Source organism: Tenrec ecaudatus, chromosome 2 (genome assembly GCF_050624435.1).
Source record: "Tenrec ecaudatus isolate mTenEca1 chromosome 2, mTenEca1.hap1, whole genome shotgun sequence".
Lineage (NCBI taxonomy): Eukaryota > Metazoa > Chordata > Mammalia > Afrosoricida > Tenrecidae > Tenrec > Tenrec ecaudatus.
The window spans coordinates 30,809,073-30,825,983 of record NC_134531.1 but is presented as its reverse complement, the minus strand read 5'-3'; the positions used below and the strand labels follow the sequence as shown (position 1 = coordinate 30,825,983).

General features: G+C 47.4%; 1 protein-coding gene across 1 annotated transcript in view; it reads right to left on the bottom strand.

The window, feature by feature from the left end:
• The window catches only part of PDZD2 (PDZ domain containing 2), a 258,471-nt gene that overhangs the window by 27,269 nt on the left and 214,291 nt on the right, over window positions 1-16,911 (bottom strand). Inside the window, exons 12-17 of the mRNA XM_075542642.1 lie at window positions 16,632-16,749; window positions 14,670-14,802; window positions 9,492-9,573; window positions 7,400-7,434; window positions 5,833-5,989; window positions 2,369-3,129 (exon numbers count right to left, since the gene is read on the bottom strand). Coding sequence (XP_075398757.1) covers window positions 2,369-3,129; window positions 5,833-5,989; window positions 7,400-7,434; window positions 9,492-9,573; window positions 14,670-14,802; window positions 16,632-16,749 — 1,286 coding nt within the window. The remainder of the gene's footprint in view (window positions 1-2,368; window positions 3,130-5,832; window positions 5,990-7,399; window positions 7,435-9,491; window positions 9,574-14,669; window positions 14,803-16,631; window positions 16,750-16,911) is intronic.

Here is a 16,911-nt window from a genome sequence, read left to right as displayed (position 1 = left end):
CACAATAAAAGGCAGAGGAGAGCTGCTTTGGGAAAATCCAGAAGAGCCGTGGATGGAAAGCCAAAGGTCCAGATTCTAATTCACTAGAAATTGTATGATCTTGTCATTCTTCCATAAGGCTTGGTTTTCTCAACTTTAAAATGGGAATAAGACTTGCCCTGTCTTAACTCACTTAAAATAAAACAACTCAGAACTCTCACTGCTATCAAGTCAATTCTGGCACATAGAGACCCTATAGGACAGAATAGAACTGCCCAGTGGGTTTCACATGCTGTGAATGTTTCCAGGTGCAAACTCCTCATCTTTCTTCTACAGAACGTCTGGTGGTTTCAAACTGCTAACTTTGTAGTTATTCGCCCAACACATAGTCCACTGTACCACCAGGGCTCCCTGTCTAATTCATAGACACTTAAAAGATGATTGATGAGATAGTTATAAAAACAGCATGTAGCATATCCAAGGCTAAATGCAGTGTCCTTGTAATTGTCCCGTGAGAGCTAAAATGGTCAACTCTACTCCGCAGTTTGATCGTGAGATAACTCAGGTGGCTCCTTGTCAATTTCTCATTTTCATCTAACGGATGGTCAGATCTACAACCACTGCAAAGCGATGAAAAATGAATACATTGCTCAAAAAAGTTACACCGGATTCTTTTGAACTGGACCCCGAGTGATGAAGGTGGCCTGTAGGTGGCAGCAGAGGCGAGCAGTGAAAGCAAGACAGGGTACCCTGCCTGGCAGTGGCTCTTGTGAAAAACAAATAAAACCCCATTATGTCAATGTCAGTTAGCAACTGAGGGAAAGCTTGTGGGACTTAACTTTCTTTGTGTGAAATGGAATATGAAACCACAGATGTGGACCCATTTACCCAAAGAGAATGTTGAAAGCTTTCAATACTCGACGACAAATACTTCAGGATTAGTCATCGTTTGGACAAATTAAGCCTCTTGTGTAAGTTTTAGATGTTGCCCAAAAGTCCTTATGGAGGAATGCTTAGCCACAATGGCCAAATCTCTTACTTTAATAGAATACTAATCCTGGTCAGGTTTTATATGGTTATCTAAATCTTGATGATATTTGAAAATGAGAATTTAAGAAAATTGACCCATTGGCTATGACATTTTCATTAAGTTAATAGGGTGACTGGAGGGAGCAACTTGCTTTTGAGGAGGAGGAAAAACGATGTTTTTACTTATTTTTCTAGTAATGTTGAAAAGTAACCTTCCTGCTAGTTTAGTTTTTATGATGTTTATTCTTAGTTTACTGAAAACCAGAAACTCAACTGCCATTAAGTCAACTCTGACTCACAGCGACACACTAGGACAGAGTAGCAGCTGCCCCTATGAGGCTCGGGGACTTTTAACCCTTTACAAGAGCCCAAGGCCGTCCCTTGCCCCGCTGATTGGCTGGCGGGTTCAGACAGCTGACCTTGCTTTAGCCGCTTACTGCTCCGCCAGCAGGGCTCCTCTGGGTTGATTTACAAGTCGGTTTATAGAAACCACGTGAGCATGTCCTTATACATGTGGCCTTACCACTCATCCCGGTCTTTGTGTTCAGAGAGCGGAAAGAGTTAAAGCCCAGGAGATCAGAAATCACCTCAAGTTCCTTTGTTTGTCCCTTGCTAAAGTGGAGGTCTAGTGAAATCCAGAAAACGAGCAATTTGGGGACATCCTCACATACTTGAAGTCAACCAGCAGCATAAATAATATCGTGCATTAAAGGCGACACATTTTAGATTTCAAAGTGAGTGTACTTCCATGAGTTCATGTGACAAGGAGCGAGTAGTTCCAACTACACAAAGGCATAGTGGAGCAGTTGAAAGAAAAACCAGAGTCCCTCTCTCAGCTGGAGGCAATTACCGTGGACACAGATTCCATGGTTACCACGACTCTGGAGGCCAGGTAGTACAGTGGGTTACATATTGGGCTGTTAACTGCAAAGTCAGCAGTTCAATACCACCATCATCTCTGGGGGAGAAAGATGAGGCTTTTTATGCCCATTAAGAGTTATAGTCTCAGAAACCCACAGGGGGCAGTTCTGCCCTGTCCTGTAGGGGCCGCTGAGTCACAATGGACTCAATGGCAGTGAGTGACTGAGACCACCGCCACTCTGTGAGGTGAGCAGGGCTGAGGCACTTGGGCTCTGAATAAGCCCTCACTTTTCCTCCAGCTCAACGGTGGAGGAGCCAGAGCCAGGGCTTTCCGTCACTGTCATTAATCACACTTCCTGCACCTCAGCTGTGCCCTCATGATCTTAGCACTCAAAGTAGGACACCTTCTGACCACGGCCACAAGCAGCCGGTGCATGTGAAGGCCCTGGGCTTTTCCATACTGCAAATCACATTTAGAATCAAAGAGAAAGTCAGTTACCCTCTCGGCAGGTCCACTTGGCTGGCAGCCAGTGACGGTCACTTTTAAAGAAGTTGCCTGGACCTTCGAGTCTGGAGGACACGCTTCATGGGCTCTGTCTGCCAGGCCTGCTGTCTCCAAGCCCGTGGGCAGGACCTCTGCTACAGGCCTCTGGCAGTGCGGGCTGACCCTGGCCACCGGCTTGTGCCTGACCCCGGGGTGTCCATTCCTCTCCTGCGGGGGACTCTGGGCACGTGCCTCAGCATGGTCTTCAAGTTTGGGTGAACTCCTCCATTCTGATGACTCCTCGGGGCCAACAGGGCTGCCCTGGGGGGCCTTAGTGGCATTCAGCAGGGTGGCTTCCTGGCCAGGACAGTTCCCTGTGCCCTCCGCGTCCAGCGTGCTGCCAAGGAGAGGTGCTGAGAAGGCCTTGCTGACCTGTGTTTTCTGGGGTTGTTTCTCTTCCCGACTGTTGATATTCATGACCTTGGTCCACGCTGCAGTGACTCCCTTGGTGTCATCTTCTGCCTGGGGCCTGCTGGGACCCAGGAGGGCTCCTGGGAGTGAAACACAGTCCCCTTCTCCATCAGAGTCTTCTTCGTCGCTGGCATCGTAGCAGCCCACCCTTCTCTGGCGGAGGAGAGGGTTTCGGGGGACCTGCGGGCTTCCCGGGAGGCTGGTTTGTCTGGCGATGGTCACCTGCTTGTGGAAGAGCCCAGCACCCCGCTGGCTTCCAAGACACACGAGGCTGTTGGCCCTGGCTTTTCCTGGCTCCTTGTGAGCTAGAGGGGTGGGCGTGGAGTGAAGGTGGGAGAGAAAAGTCCCATTAGAACCGAGTTTCCCAGCTGGCCGGGCTTAGTGCTTATCATCACCTTTGCACATGAGCATTTTCAGGTTTACAAAGGCCAGGTCCACAACCGTGGCCACCACACTTAACGCTGTGGCTCCTTGAGCATTCTAGGGGGTGGACAGCCGCTCTCGTATTGATGCCGTTCACCCCCATTCTTGATTGCTTAGATCACGTACACGTGTGCTGCCCAGAGACAGGAGCCCGTAATTCCTCAACCTCCCAGATGCCCGTCACGTCACTGGTCACTCTAAATGCTTCTCCCCAGAACCTGTTCACAAGGGTGGTGCGTTCGGTACATGGGTTCGTAGACCACCACCCACTATCTATTGTACTGTGGGTAGCTCATGCATTGCTGTGAGGCTTAAAGTCATGCCACCTGTGTAGGTTTCTGTGGCTTCCAGACTACTTCCGACGACAAAGGCAGCCTGGGTGATGCCGAAGATAGGGGTGCGATAGCAAAGCGGGGTGAAGAAATTAGATGGCGCCTGGCTAGCAGAAAGTATAGCACATGGGGTCTGGAAAACTTGCCTCAAAGCAAACAGCCATCCTACTGAGGTGCTGGCCAAGTGCACACAGAAGCATATGAGCCTGTGTAACCCAAGGATCACAAAGAACAGAATTCAAGTTCAGAGGAGAGAACTACGTAAGAGTTTGAAATCTGAGCACTTGGTTTGTGAAAGGCTATGGATGATAGTGAAAACCCTAAGTAGATTTGCATAGTTCCCACGGGGATTAAACCTCCATTGAATGTCCTTGGACCATTGACCAGGGGGTTGCATAGCCTTGCTATCAGACAGAGTGCATTGGAACGTGAACTAATGAAGATCGAGTCAGCTTACAATTAAACACTTTATCATTTCTTTCCCCTTCTAACCTATTTTTAATTTGTTTTGTTTAATTATTTTCTGTTTTAGATTGAGGGTGTTCTGTGTTGTACTTTATTGTTGGCGTGCTTTGGGTATGATTTTCTTTATATAAAACTCAGGATAGAAAAATGTAGTGACAGTAACTAGATGAATAGTTTCTTAGGATTAAGGCAGGGGAGGTGGGAGGGAAATGGGGAGTTAATAATAATGAGGACATAATTAAAGAAAATGTTCTAACATTGCAATGACCACGCCACTCTTTTTAAATATAGTTAAGCCAGTGAATTCTTTGGTACGTGACTTATATGTCAATAAGACTGTTAGAACATTGTAATGCAAATGCCTCACTACAAATACAGCCAGCCTGGGTGATCTACGCCTAAAGATTGTCACTGGAAACCCCGTGGGCACCAGCAGTGCTGTCTCCCAGTGAGCTGGAAGGTTAGCCCTGGATTGGAAGGCACTCAAAGTGCACGGTGGCCGCTACGAAGGGCTCCGGCACACCAGCCATGGGCGATGGTGCCGCACAGGGTGGCGATGCCTCTGCCGTACCTGGGGCCACCAGGAGTCGGGGCTGAATTGACAACAGCACCTACCAACAAGCTCCTGGAGCGGGGCTAGCCCAGAGCATGATCTTCCCATGCTGGAGGGGTGCTACTTCTCAAAGCCAGTCTTCTGAACTCCGACCCGGGTGGGGGGAGTAGAGGCACCCGCTGCTCTGCACACTCCTGTTAACTGTAGTGAACAATTCACCAGGCTCCCACTGTGATATGTTTCCATCATCACTGCAGATGCCTCGACACTCATCTGTCTCTTAGAAGATTTCCTTCAAAGGAGCGTGCTCTAACACATTGGGCTGCTGACCACAAGGTCAGCAGTTCGAAACCAGCAGCTGGGAGGAAGATGAGGACTTTCTACTCCCATAGGAGTTACAGTTTTGGAAACCCACAGGGGAAGTTCTCCTCTGTACTGTCGAGTTGTTCTGAGTCAGAATCGCCTTGACGGCAGTGAGAAAACTCCCTCCAAACGCCAAACCCACTGCCGTTGAGTCAATTCTGCCTCTATTCTGATTCTGTATGGGGTTTCCAAGGCTGTAAATCTTTATGGGAACAGATGGTCTCATCATTCTCTTGCCAAGCGGCTGGCGGTATGAACGTTGACCTTGCAGTTAGTAGTCCAAAGCTCACCTGACAGCCAGGATGGGGGATTTTCTTATCCAGTTGCCCCAAATAAACAGGAAATGGCACCAGCAGACAACTGAGAAATCAGCGCTGTTCACATCTGATTATTGTCTTTTGTTACTTTAAGCAGACGATCCAAGAGATTGAAAACCCTTGTGGATAGCATCTTTTTTTAAGCCAGTTCTCGGTCTTTCACCTAGTGAACTTCTATACAGAATCAAGGGAGGGCTTAGTCCAGGAGGCGATTCTAACAGGTAACGAAAGCCAGGAAGTTGCTTAGCCTGATCTGATGTCATCAACTGAAAATCCAAGAGACGTAAATGGGGTCAAATATTGGCTTTTGGCTCCTTCAACACCTGGCCATAAAGTGCTCCCTCCGTACCCCGTGATACTATGTAGTGGTGTGCCCATTCCTCAGCAGCGGCCACTCTCCCCAAGAATAAGCTCTATCGAGTCAGGGTAGGAAGATGGCTTCGACTTAACCAGACACGGTTTCTCTGTAGCCTAAGTGTAGAGTCAGAAAATATTAAAAAATGATCTTTCTGATGGAATGCACAACCCAGGGCCCCGCGGGGCTGTCCTGCTTACCGGGGGTGCTGGGGGGCAGGCTGCCATCATCCGAAGTGCTGCAGCCTCCTCCGGGGTGGTCCTCGTCCTCAGAGCCGGCCACCACGAAGTCTGACAAGGGGCCTGGGACGTCGTGGGCAAAGTAGTGGGAGAATTCGGATTCAGAAATCAGCGAGTCCTGTTGAAAGAAGCCAATGCTGAATGGCGGATGCAGGCAGCAGGCGCTTGGCTTTTTAAACAGCGAGATGTCTCATAAGCAGTACCCTAGTCCTCGACTTCGGACAAGGCATACCTGCTATCCTGTAGTAACCGGCTGCACGTTACGCTGCAGCACCTTATTTGCGGAGGTTCTCTTTCTGAGAGGTCGTGTCGCCAATCCCCAAAGACAAAGATGAGGTGTATATAGATACCGATAATAAAAGGCAATAGTAAAACAATTAAAAAACCCCGACGTGTTTGCCTGAGGCCAGGATTAGAGGTGTCATATTGGAACCCTGTAATTATTTTCTATCTAAGAGTACTGTTTGTAACCCATGATCACTTGAGAGAGCTAGGATACAAGACACACATCTATTGACCTTCCCAAACTCCAAACTCAGTACCATCGAGTTGATTCTGAATCACAGTGATCCTGTAGGACAGGGTAGAACTGCCTGGATAGTGACTCTTTATGAGAGTAGAAAGCTTTGTCTGTCTGCTTAGGAGCGGCTGATGGTTTCGAATTGCTGAGTTTGTGGTTAGAAATCCAATGTATAACCACTGTGCCATGCCACCACTTAGCAAGGCTAAATGAAATAATCAATGATTAAAAAACAAAAACCAAAGGCTTTGTTCCTGCCAGGCAATGTTTTTAGGTATCTGGAGGAGACAATTTTTGGGGCAATGATCTGAAAAGCAAGAGTTGCATCAAAAAAAAAACAACAACCAAAAAACCAAAACCAACTTTGGAGTAAGTTGTGCAGGGAAACAAAACCAAAACAAATAAAAAGCAAAACAAAGCCACTCATCCAGCCAATGAGTGAAACAAAAGCAGGAATCAAACCAAGATTCAAGGATGCGGAGGACACCCCAGTCTCTTAGAACTCAGGTCTCCAAGAAGCTAGCCAGTGTCCCCCATCCCATCATCACAGGGCAGTTTGAAAACAAACAGTATTTTTCAAACTCCAGGTCAGTTCTTTTATTTTGTGGCTGTTTTTGTCCTGGATGACTTGAAAACACACAAGCATCTTGGTTCTCGGATCAGCACGATTACGATTTTCCACGAAACCCAACAAAATTGATGTAGAGGCCAAACAACTATGGGAGAGGCCTTCAGTCTTGGTTCATGGGCTCTTGGAAGTTTTTGTCGTCCTCCTCATAGGTGGTGCAGACGGTTAACGCACTAACCAGAAGGCGACAGGTTTAGGGCCTCCCACAGGGACCTCAGAAATAAGATCGGCTGAGCTACTTCTGAAAATTCCGCCACTGAAACCCCTCCAGCACAAGGTTCCGCTCTGACGTGGTTAATGGGTCCCCAAGAGTTGATGTACTGGTGGGAAGTGGTTGGAAGCCAAGCTGAATGAGGCAGCAGAGGTGTTTCCTGACTTACCTTTTTGGTAAGAGAAGGACTCTTCAAGGGAGTACCTGTTGGCGGAAACAAAGCTCAAATCACAAGTAAGCTCACAACCTTCACATAGAAAAAGGAAGAGCCAAACGTCTCCAACAATCCCCTCTCCTGGGCTGGTGCTTCTGGGCCACATGAGTGGGTTACGGAAGTACGTGCACTCTACTTGGATACCCAGATGCCCATTCCACCCTCCCCACCGCCCCCCCCAAGAATCTGCTCATCCTCCAAGTCCAGTCCTCACTCAGCTGCCACGGCCTCTAGGACAATTCCAGCTGGAAAGAGGTTCTTCTTCTGAATTTCCAGTATAAACTGTGTGTTTGTACCACACACATTAGTTTCCATAAAAGTGGAATACGTGAATAAGCGGCCATCTCTCTCGCCTCCCTCAATGATTTCCTTCTGAAAGAGCAGAGATGTTCACCAGTCTGGGTACTACCCCACAAGCCTGTGTCCAGTGACATTTGCTGAGTGGACTGCAGGATAAACGAATCAGTCAACATTCTCCAAGGACAACATGACTGAACTCGAGAGAGGGCTGGCTCTCTATTTAGGTTCCTAATTGCAGGATGAAGAGGCTGAGTGTTTAGGCTTTAGGTTATAGGTCACTGGTTTGTGAGATATTGGTCCTGAGGATACTGACTTAGTAAAGTCTCTTAGCAAGGATCAGGTGGAGAGGTGGGTGAAGCAAGACCATTACTTTGCAGGCAGGTCAGGCTCACAAACTCAATGAAGAGCCTGCCGTGTGGGTGCTCACTTCAAACATATTCATTGCAGATGCAAGTGATCAGAGTGTTTTCAAGCAGAAAACACCGCCTCCAAATTCCTGTGCCTCCCTCTCCCTCTGACGGGCAGTATCTCGGCTCCTTGTCTCCTGAGTGTCATCACCAGTAAGCACTCAAGCTCAGAACAGTATGAAATTTCCCTTGGGTTTCCAGTGCACCAGGAAACACTCGTTTCAAACCTCGAAGCACGGTTTCACGGTTTAAACGAATAGACGACTCTTTCTTTCTTACTTCTCTGCCTGACCTTATCCAGTTCCGGTGGTGCAGGGACAGTGAAGTTATTGAGTGCGACTCTCCCAACCAAAGTCTCTAACTCCGGTGAGGTGAGGAAGCCACTGTTAGCATTCACCTGTAACTGCCAGTGGGATTCCCTAGGGTGCCATTCTGCTGTGCATATAATGAGCCCTCTGAGAAGCAGGGGGAGGGCTCTCATCACCAGCAAGAGCCAGGAGGAGAGTCAGCCCTCTGGATCCAAGGAGACCCCAGCCGAGTGAACCAACCCCCTGGATCCAGAAGACAGCTACACTCTCCAAGGAGCAGCAGCAGAACCAGATGCAGCGCACGAGGCAGAGCGAGGCACTTGCCCACCCAGAGAGCAAGTACTGCGAGTGCTTTTGTCTACGAGGCTGGCTTTCAGAGTGGGGAGGCCTCTGGGCACTTAACTGGGGCAGTTGGACTTGCTGACCCATGGCTGAGGCTTACAGCAGTGGTCTGCCCCTGTGGGCATATACTGGCTAACCTGAAACTTGGTAAATAACTACCATGAGCATTTCTCATTGGCATGCCGACTTGTTACCTTCCTTAACCGTTTGATCACGAATTTTGCCTGTGAGTTTCTGTGCAGCCATCAGCATGGATATTAGAAACAAGAGAGAAATGACAGAACACTAAGTCAATGCAGACGGGAGGAAGTGTGAATTTTCCAACTTCTGATTACTCAACTTTGAGTTGAAGCTCAGAATTTATGTAAAGAAATCCCAGGTGTGATGGAGAAGACTAGGCACAGACCAGGCAACTGATGCTTTGGTGGCATGCCACTGTCAGGAGCATCACACAGATGGTGTTAGGCACACGAAATGCTGCACAATCCCTTTTGGAAATTATTTTAAAGCAGGAGAGGCATGTCCACTGAGCAGTTCGAGGAAACCCATTAAATAACTGCAGAAATTGAAAGGGTAGACTTTACTGGACAGCTCCTATTGCCTAACCTGATTATTACAAAGCAGTGTCCCATGGGGGAAATGAATGAGAAGCTCTTCTGAGCGTTGATTGAAAATGTCTGATTACTATACCTGAGCCAGGAGAGGGGCCGACCTCCTTGCTCTCCACATAAGTGCTGCGTGCAATTACTTCATCCATTTCCTGTTCAGAAACCTGGTTTTCATAGCGGAAAGCATCAATTAGAAAGTTCAATTTACTTTGTTTTCCCCAATACAAAGCGTCACCCTCAGAAGCAACAATGCAGTGCATGTAAGAAGTCTGTGGGGGTTTTCAAAGCATACATGGAACAACTCCATCCTTTTAAATCCCATCTCCCCACGAACTTTTAAAAAAAAATCATTCTATCAGAGGCTCTTACAGCTCGTGTGTGTGTGTGTGTGTGTGTGTATTTGAAAATGGTTGACATTTTTTCTTTCTTGATTCTAGCCTTTCAAGATTTGTGGTTGTGCTTTTTTCTGAGCAGGGGGACTAATGGTTGAGATTGGAAATGAGTGTCGGGTTTTAGGGATAATTCTAAGCACGCTGAAACCCCTAGTACTATGAATACAAACACGAGTCTCTGTCAGTTTGTTCTACTTAGTCTAACCTAGAAGCTGCTACCTGAGAAGGTCGAAATCTTGTCTAGACTTGGAGGGGGGTTTTCACTAGGCCAGTGGGGCAGCCACTGCGCTTGCTGTTAGGAGAAAGAGAAGAACACATTCCGTGCTGTTTGTCTTGGAACAGTGCGCAAACCAAGGAAGCACATATATCCAGTATCCAAACGCAGTGCTGGCTTGAGGCTGGGCTGAGCAGTACCAAAGTCCATTAAACACAAGATGGAGCCTTGACCAAAAGGAAAACAGAGGATGATGTGACAATGGAAGACGACCATGTTTCCCTAGAGGAAATGTGAAGTCCACCCACACACTGACATTTGGTTCTGCTGGACACATCTCCAACAGCAACACAGAGGGCCATTTCCATGCGACCAGCCACAGGCCTCCACCCACGTGTTCACCAGGAGCACACACCGCCGGTCCATGAAGACTGCGGAGGTCTTGCACGGTCAGGCTGTGGGATGTCTGTCTTGGCAGTGGTTTTCAAGCTCAGATGAACTGGACTGTCCCACATATCAAGACCCACAGACACTGGGAAGGACCCCGGGACCAGACATGCCTAGGAGCTGATGACTGCCAACCACGGAGAAGGAAAATGTTTACACTGCTGCTAAGGGGTCTTTGAGTCGGAATCCACCAATGGCAGAGAGTTTGGTTTGGCTGGAAGGGCCTGCAGGTCAGCCACAACCTACTGAGTAGCGTCCTGGAGGAAAAGGAGGCAGTGTGGGTGGCGGACTCCCAAGCAGGGCCCTGGAGGTAAAGAGGTGAGAAGTGCTTGCCCTGTGCATATGAGGCACCAACCAACCAAACAAAACCCACTGCCATCGAGTCAGTTCTGACTCACGGAGACCCTACTGGAGGGAGTCGAACTGCTCCCCAGACTTTCCAAGACTATGCATCATTATGAGAGGACATGGCTCATCTTTTTCTTTCGGAGTTGGTACTGGAGTTGCACTGCTGACCGTTGGGTTAGTAGCCCAAGGCAACCCCCACTATTCCTATAGGGCTCCTAGAATATGAGGCACAGAGGTGCTGCCACTGACCCTGAGAGCCATGGAACAAAGTCACATCCACACCAAGGGGAGGTCCCAGGAACATAGACCAGAAAGAATAACAATGGTGTGTGTGTGTGTGTGTGTGTGTTACAAAACCAAACTCAATGGCGACTCACAGAGACCCTAACGGACAGGGTGGAACTTCCCCTGAGAGTTTCTGAGACTGTCATCTTTCTCCCGAAGAACTGCTGGTGGTTTTGAACTTCTGCTCACCTGGTGGTTTGCAGCCCAACTTGTAACCACTACATCACTACGAGGGTTCCTCTGGGAGGGGGCAAGGAGGGGAAATGAGCTTAGGTGGGACCAAGACTTCATTGTACATTAGTATTTTTTCAGTCAAGAAATCTTACTGTAAGATTTAAGTGTAAGGCATGAAAAATTAATAATTTATAAATTATCAAGGGTTCATGAGGGAGGGAGGGGGAAAATGAGAAGCTAATATCAAGGGCTCAAGTAGAAAGAAAATGTTTTGAAAATGATGGCAACCAATGTACAAATGTGCCCGACACAATGGATGGATGTATGGATTGTGGTTAAGAGTTGTATGAGCCCTAATAAAATGATTAAAAAAAGATTAAAAACCATCGTTAAAAACTGCAGCGGAGTTGACTTTCAATTAATCAAATGGTGATCTTTATGTGAACACTATAGTTGACATACATCACATTCCCAATTCATGGCACTTATTTGTAACACACACACACACACACACACACACACACGATGCCATAAAGCTAATACGCTAAAGAAATCTCAGACTTGGCACGCAGGCGCGCCCCTACTGGCCAAGACCTTCTCATCAAATGGTACACAAGTCCATCAAGACAGCCTGGGACGGTTTAGGATCTGATCAAATGATACCACAAATGATACAGAGAGTTGCCCTATTACAGGCACGGCTAAGAGCTAATGCTTTTAATGAATGGTTGAGTTCTTTAAAGGAAAAGGTTAAATCTTGTGGACTACAACCTGAATACAAAGTTAGAAACAAGCCAATTAAGAGGGCATTTTTTTCTTTTTCCAACCACAAGCAATCAAAACACCCCAAATTGTACTCAATGTGAGTTGATGGCATTCAGTTGGACTTAATGAAGTGGTCTGCGGTTGGCTTAAAAATAAAAAGCAACTGCACAAATAGAAAAGAAAGTATGACCAAATACAGCAGAGGCCAGTGAGCTAGTGGTTCCGATTATCTGTAAGTTCAGTCTGGGTCAGCAGTAATGCTGACATGGGAAGACAGCGTTCTCAGCCTTCACCGAAAGGGTTCTCAGGGAGGGGGGAGCGGGGAGGGAGGGGGAAAAAGAGGACCTGGTGCAAAGGGCTTAAGTGGAGAGCAAATGCTTTGAAAATGATGAAGGCAAAGAATGTACAGATGTGCTTTATACAATTGATGTATGTATGGATTGTGATAAGAGTTGTCTGAGTCCCTAATAAAATGTTTAAAAAAAGAAAGTGTTCTCAGGTCCCCAGACAGACAGAGGAGAAGACCAGGCTTCCTTTCATTGGTCCAGCAGCTGTGATGTCTTCAAATCTGAACGAAATGGGTTGTGAATGCAAATGTGATACAAGCTATTGACGGCAGCAAATACTGATGGCGCAGAAATAAATGCAAATATACATAATCCATGACACCCTCCTAAGATTCTATGGACTTCAGGTTAAGGACCCGTGTGTGAGGCTGATTCAAGGATCTATAGAATAACCTTGATCCAAAGGGGAGAAATGCAGAAGATAATTTCAAATTCTCATGGCATTCAAACTCATTCCTCATGGAACCATGGAGGCAGACTGAGCCCACTTACCCATCCCCCAAACATTGGCCTGACGTAATCTTTAAACCTTAAACCAAGTATATCTCCAGAAGTCATCTCTAAACAAATAATGCTTAACTTAATCGGTACCACATCTGCCTTGACCACTGTACTCTTTAAAAGAACTATGGATCGGATGGAAAATAGCAGCTCAACAGGTTGAATGAGACCACGGGGAGCAGAGAGTTCATGGAACAGGGGTAATGACTTGGGATCGGTGAGAACGTTTGCACAACGTGAAGAATGCCACCAAGGTCACTTAATTGTGGACGAGGAAAAATGGTTGAATTGGTGAAAGTTTTACTGTGAATATGTCCAATAAAAATAATACTAAAGAACCCCTGTGTTAGATCACAGGAGTCCACCCTCCCCCCACCCTCCCAGTATTTCCATTCACCACTGGCCCTGAGGGGATCATCCGCCCTGGATTCCCTGGGTTTCCAGTTCCTAGCTGTACCAGTAGACATCCTCTGGCCTAGCCAGAATTGTAAGGTAGAATTGGGATAATGATAGTCGGGGAGGAGGAAGCATTTAGGAACTAGAGGAAAGTTGTATGTTTCATCGTTGCTACATTGCACACTGACTGGCCGGTCTCTTCCCTGAGACCCTTCTGTAAGGGGATGTCCAGTGGCCTACAAATGGGGTTTGGGTCTGCACTCCGCACTCCCCCCTCATTCACCGTGGTAAAATTTGTTCTGATGATGCCTGATACCATACCTCATGATCGCACAGGCTGGTGTGCTTCTTCCATGTGTGCTTTGTTGCTTCTGAGCTAGATGGCCGCTTGTTTACCTTTCAAGCCTTTAAGACCCCAGAAACTATCTTTTGATAGCCGGGCACCATCAGCTTTCTTCGCCACATTTGCTTATTCCCCTGCTTTGTCTTCAGCAGTTGTGTCGGGAAGGGGAGCATCATAGAGTTCCAATTGCATAGACCAAAGTATTCTTGCATTGAGGGAGTACTTGAGTGGAGGCCCAATGTCCTTCTGCTACCTTAATACTAAACCTATAAATATATGCACATAGATCTATTTCCCCATCCTCATATATAAATATATCTGCATATGTACATGCCTTTATTTAGACCATGAAAGAAGTATTTCATGAGAGATTGGTCAGCCAGGGGTAACTAAAAAACATGATATTCCTATTGTCCACCCCATTAACGTTTAAATTCAATAATATCATGATGAGAAATCCTTTATTTTAAAAAGATTGTTTTCCCTACCATCCACCACACCAATGTTTAAATTCAATAATACTACCGTGAGAGATGATTTATTTTAAAAAGAGATTCTTTTTGAGGGAGCCCGGGTGGCACAGTTGGCGACTTGCTGGGCTCCACACCGAGAACCAAACTCCCGGTCGATGCGGACTCACAGCGAGACTGCCGCTGTCTAGTCTCCATTATCGGAAAAGTCCGCGGTACTAAGCCACCAGCCTCTCCAGGGAGAAAGGTGAGACTTGGTACTTAGTTACAGAAACCCAAAGAGATGGTTCTATTCTGCCCCATGGGGTCACTAGGAGTCAGACTTGACTCGATGGCAATGGGTTTGGTGTGCATGTCATAGAAGTCAAGATCAACGGCTTCATCTTGCACGTGGATCAATGACCACAGCCATTCCTGAGCCACAGGCTAACCCCCTACCCCCAGCTGGATGAACTGCCCTACCAGAGTACTCGTGGTCACAGGAATGTGTGCAGAGGGACCAGCCCAAATGTACCATTGCTACCGGATGAACACCCACGCCTCATCCCCATGGCTCCGAACAGTAAGAAAGACTTCACCTTTGGATTTGGGTGACGGCCGATGACAAGGCGAACAGGTCCTGGGGGGCACTTGCTCAAGATGGCGTGGACTTTGCTTAGAGCAGCGTGGCGAACATTGACCGAGTTCACTTCCAGGATCTGATCTCCGCGGCTAGAAAGTGCAACAGAACCAGCAGTCATGGGTAAGTCAGCTTATAAAGGTTTCCAGCTGGGAGTTTACAAGATGGACTATCGCCGGACTATGTTTCGGCCTCAGACTGGTTCATTCTGGTTTGCCCATCTGCTGAGACATTGCATTTCCACCCAAATAGACTGGGGATCAGAACCCACTTTTTACACAAGATGCCCAGGTGATTGTGATAGATTCCCAGGTGATACTTATGTCTACACAAACCCCTCAAAGCCCTGGGAGCAAATGGCATCCTTTCATCTTTGCATGCATGTAAAAGAATACACAATGAAAAGACAACAGAAAAAGGCAATTTACTTTTAAAAACAAGTAAGATTTTAAATGGGCAAAACCACTAGCCTCTATATATTCAGTAGGAGTAAAGGCGGTAATCACACTACCATTTCTTAAGCATATGCCGAGCCCCATGCTGAGCAATTTACACATCAATACTTTGAATATGTCATTGTTCTTGTGAGCCTCAGGCTAAAAGAGGTCAACCAGATGTTACACACCGGTAAACTCAGGTCTGTCCGACTCCTGGTGGTGTCGTCTCTTTTGATGGGATCGGCCCCCTGGACCACCAGTTTGCCTTCCCCCTACCATCTTGAAATGATTACAGCGATATAATTGAAGGAGGAAATATCTGAGGCTCAAAAGTTACTCAAGAATTTGTAAAAACGTTTTGCATTTGAACAAATGAGAAATTGGGGACAAGCTGCCCATTTTCACTTGAAATTATAGGGAGTGAACCTAGCACGAGAGAACAAAGCGGCTTTATATGGGGTTTGAAGAATGTTCATTTGGCAGGCTCTGGGCATATGGAACCATTCAAGAAAGAAACATCTCTCTGGGATGTCATTAAAGGATTTTTTCTTCCTTGGGTTCTAAAAGTCTATTTTCTTGAATGCACGTTGGATGATTTGTTAATCCCCCCCCCCCCGCCCCGCCTATAGAAACGCACTCGGATGATTCACTGAAAAATATAATGTCCCTTCTTAGCAGAGCTCAAAGATGGCAATCACAGGGAATGGCACCGGGACAATTCCTCACTCGCCCCAGGACGAAGAGGCTTAGCAGGGAGAAATGCGATACGGTTTGCACGGGAGACGTGTGCGCTGTGTGCGTACGCTTCTGTGACGTGTGGGTGGGCACAGAGCCTCCGTGAGAGTGGAGACTTCTCTGGCAGAAACAGAATGCCCGCTCGTCTCTCGACTGCTACTGTCCACCCCAAGCTGCACTGAGACACTACACACCCGGGGAGTTTGGCCAACCGGGCATCATCACGCAGGAAGAAATGAAAACAGGAGGTTCGAGAGAGGCTCTTTACTGGGAAAGGTTTCCCATTCACGGGCGTGATCTCGGGACTCTGAAGTCTGAGGAGTCTGAATCCTGAGGGTGGGTCAATTTTACAGAAACGAATGATCGATAAAAGAACATATTCAGAAAATCATAGCCGGCTCTGAAGCGTTGCAGCCTCTCTGTTTCTGAAACGTCACATCCGAGCGCGGCCAGAACGAAACCGGAGGGGGCGCTACGTCAGAGTCCACGGTCCAAATGAAACCAGGCTGCACTGACCTTAGCTCTCACTCTGGGAGATGCTGGTCATCGCAAATCCAGCGACATTAGGGGACGTCATGCTGAGGTTTAGGATGACTAGAGCCCGTCTTTATGCCCCTGACTATTGACACAGTCACCAACATGCCGGGACCTTCGACAAGAGGGCTTCCAAAAATTCAGGAAAGACTCCCCGATCCTTTCCCCCACCAAGTTTTTGAAGCGCTACTCGTCCTGGCAAATTTATAACCCACCTCAGATTGCTTTCCATCTTGGCCACGGAACCGGGGGCCAGACTGTGGATGTAGATGCCTGGAGGGCTGTTCTCCAGGGCCAGGCAGCAGGCACCGATGCCCAGTCCAACCCGTGGCTCTGCGGGGGGCAGCATTCAGAGAAAACAAAGGCAGAGATTACACGGCAGCCGAGAAGAGACAACTGATAGTCAACCACAGGAGATACACTCAGACCAGTCGTTTCATGGTCACCTATAATTTGAAATGACAATGTGTATCCTGCTTATTCATGCGCGAGGTC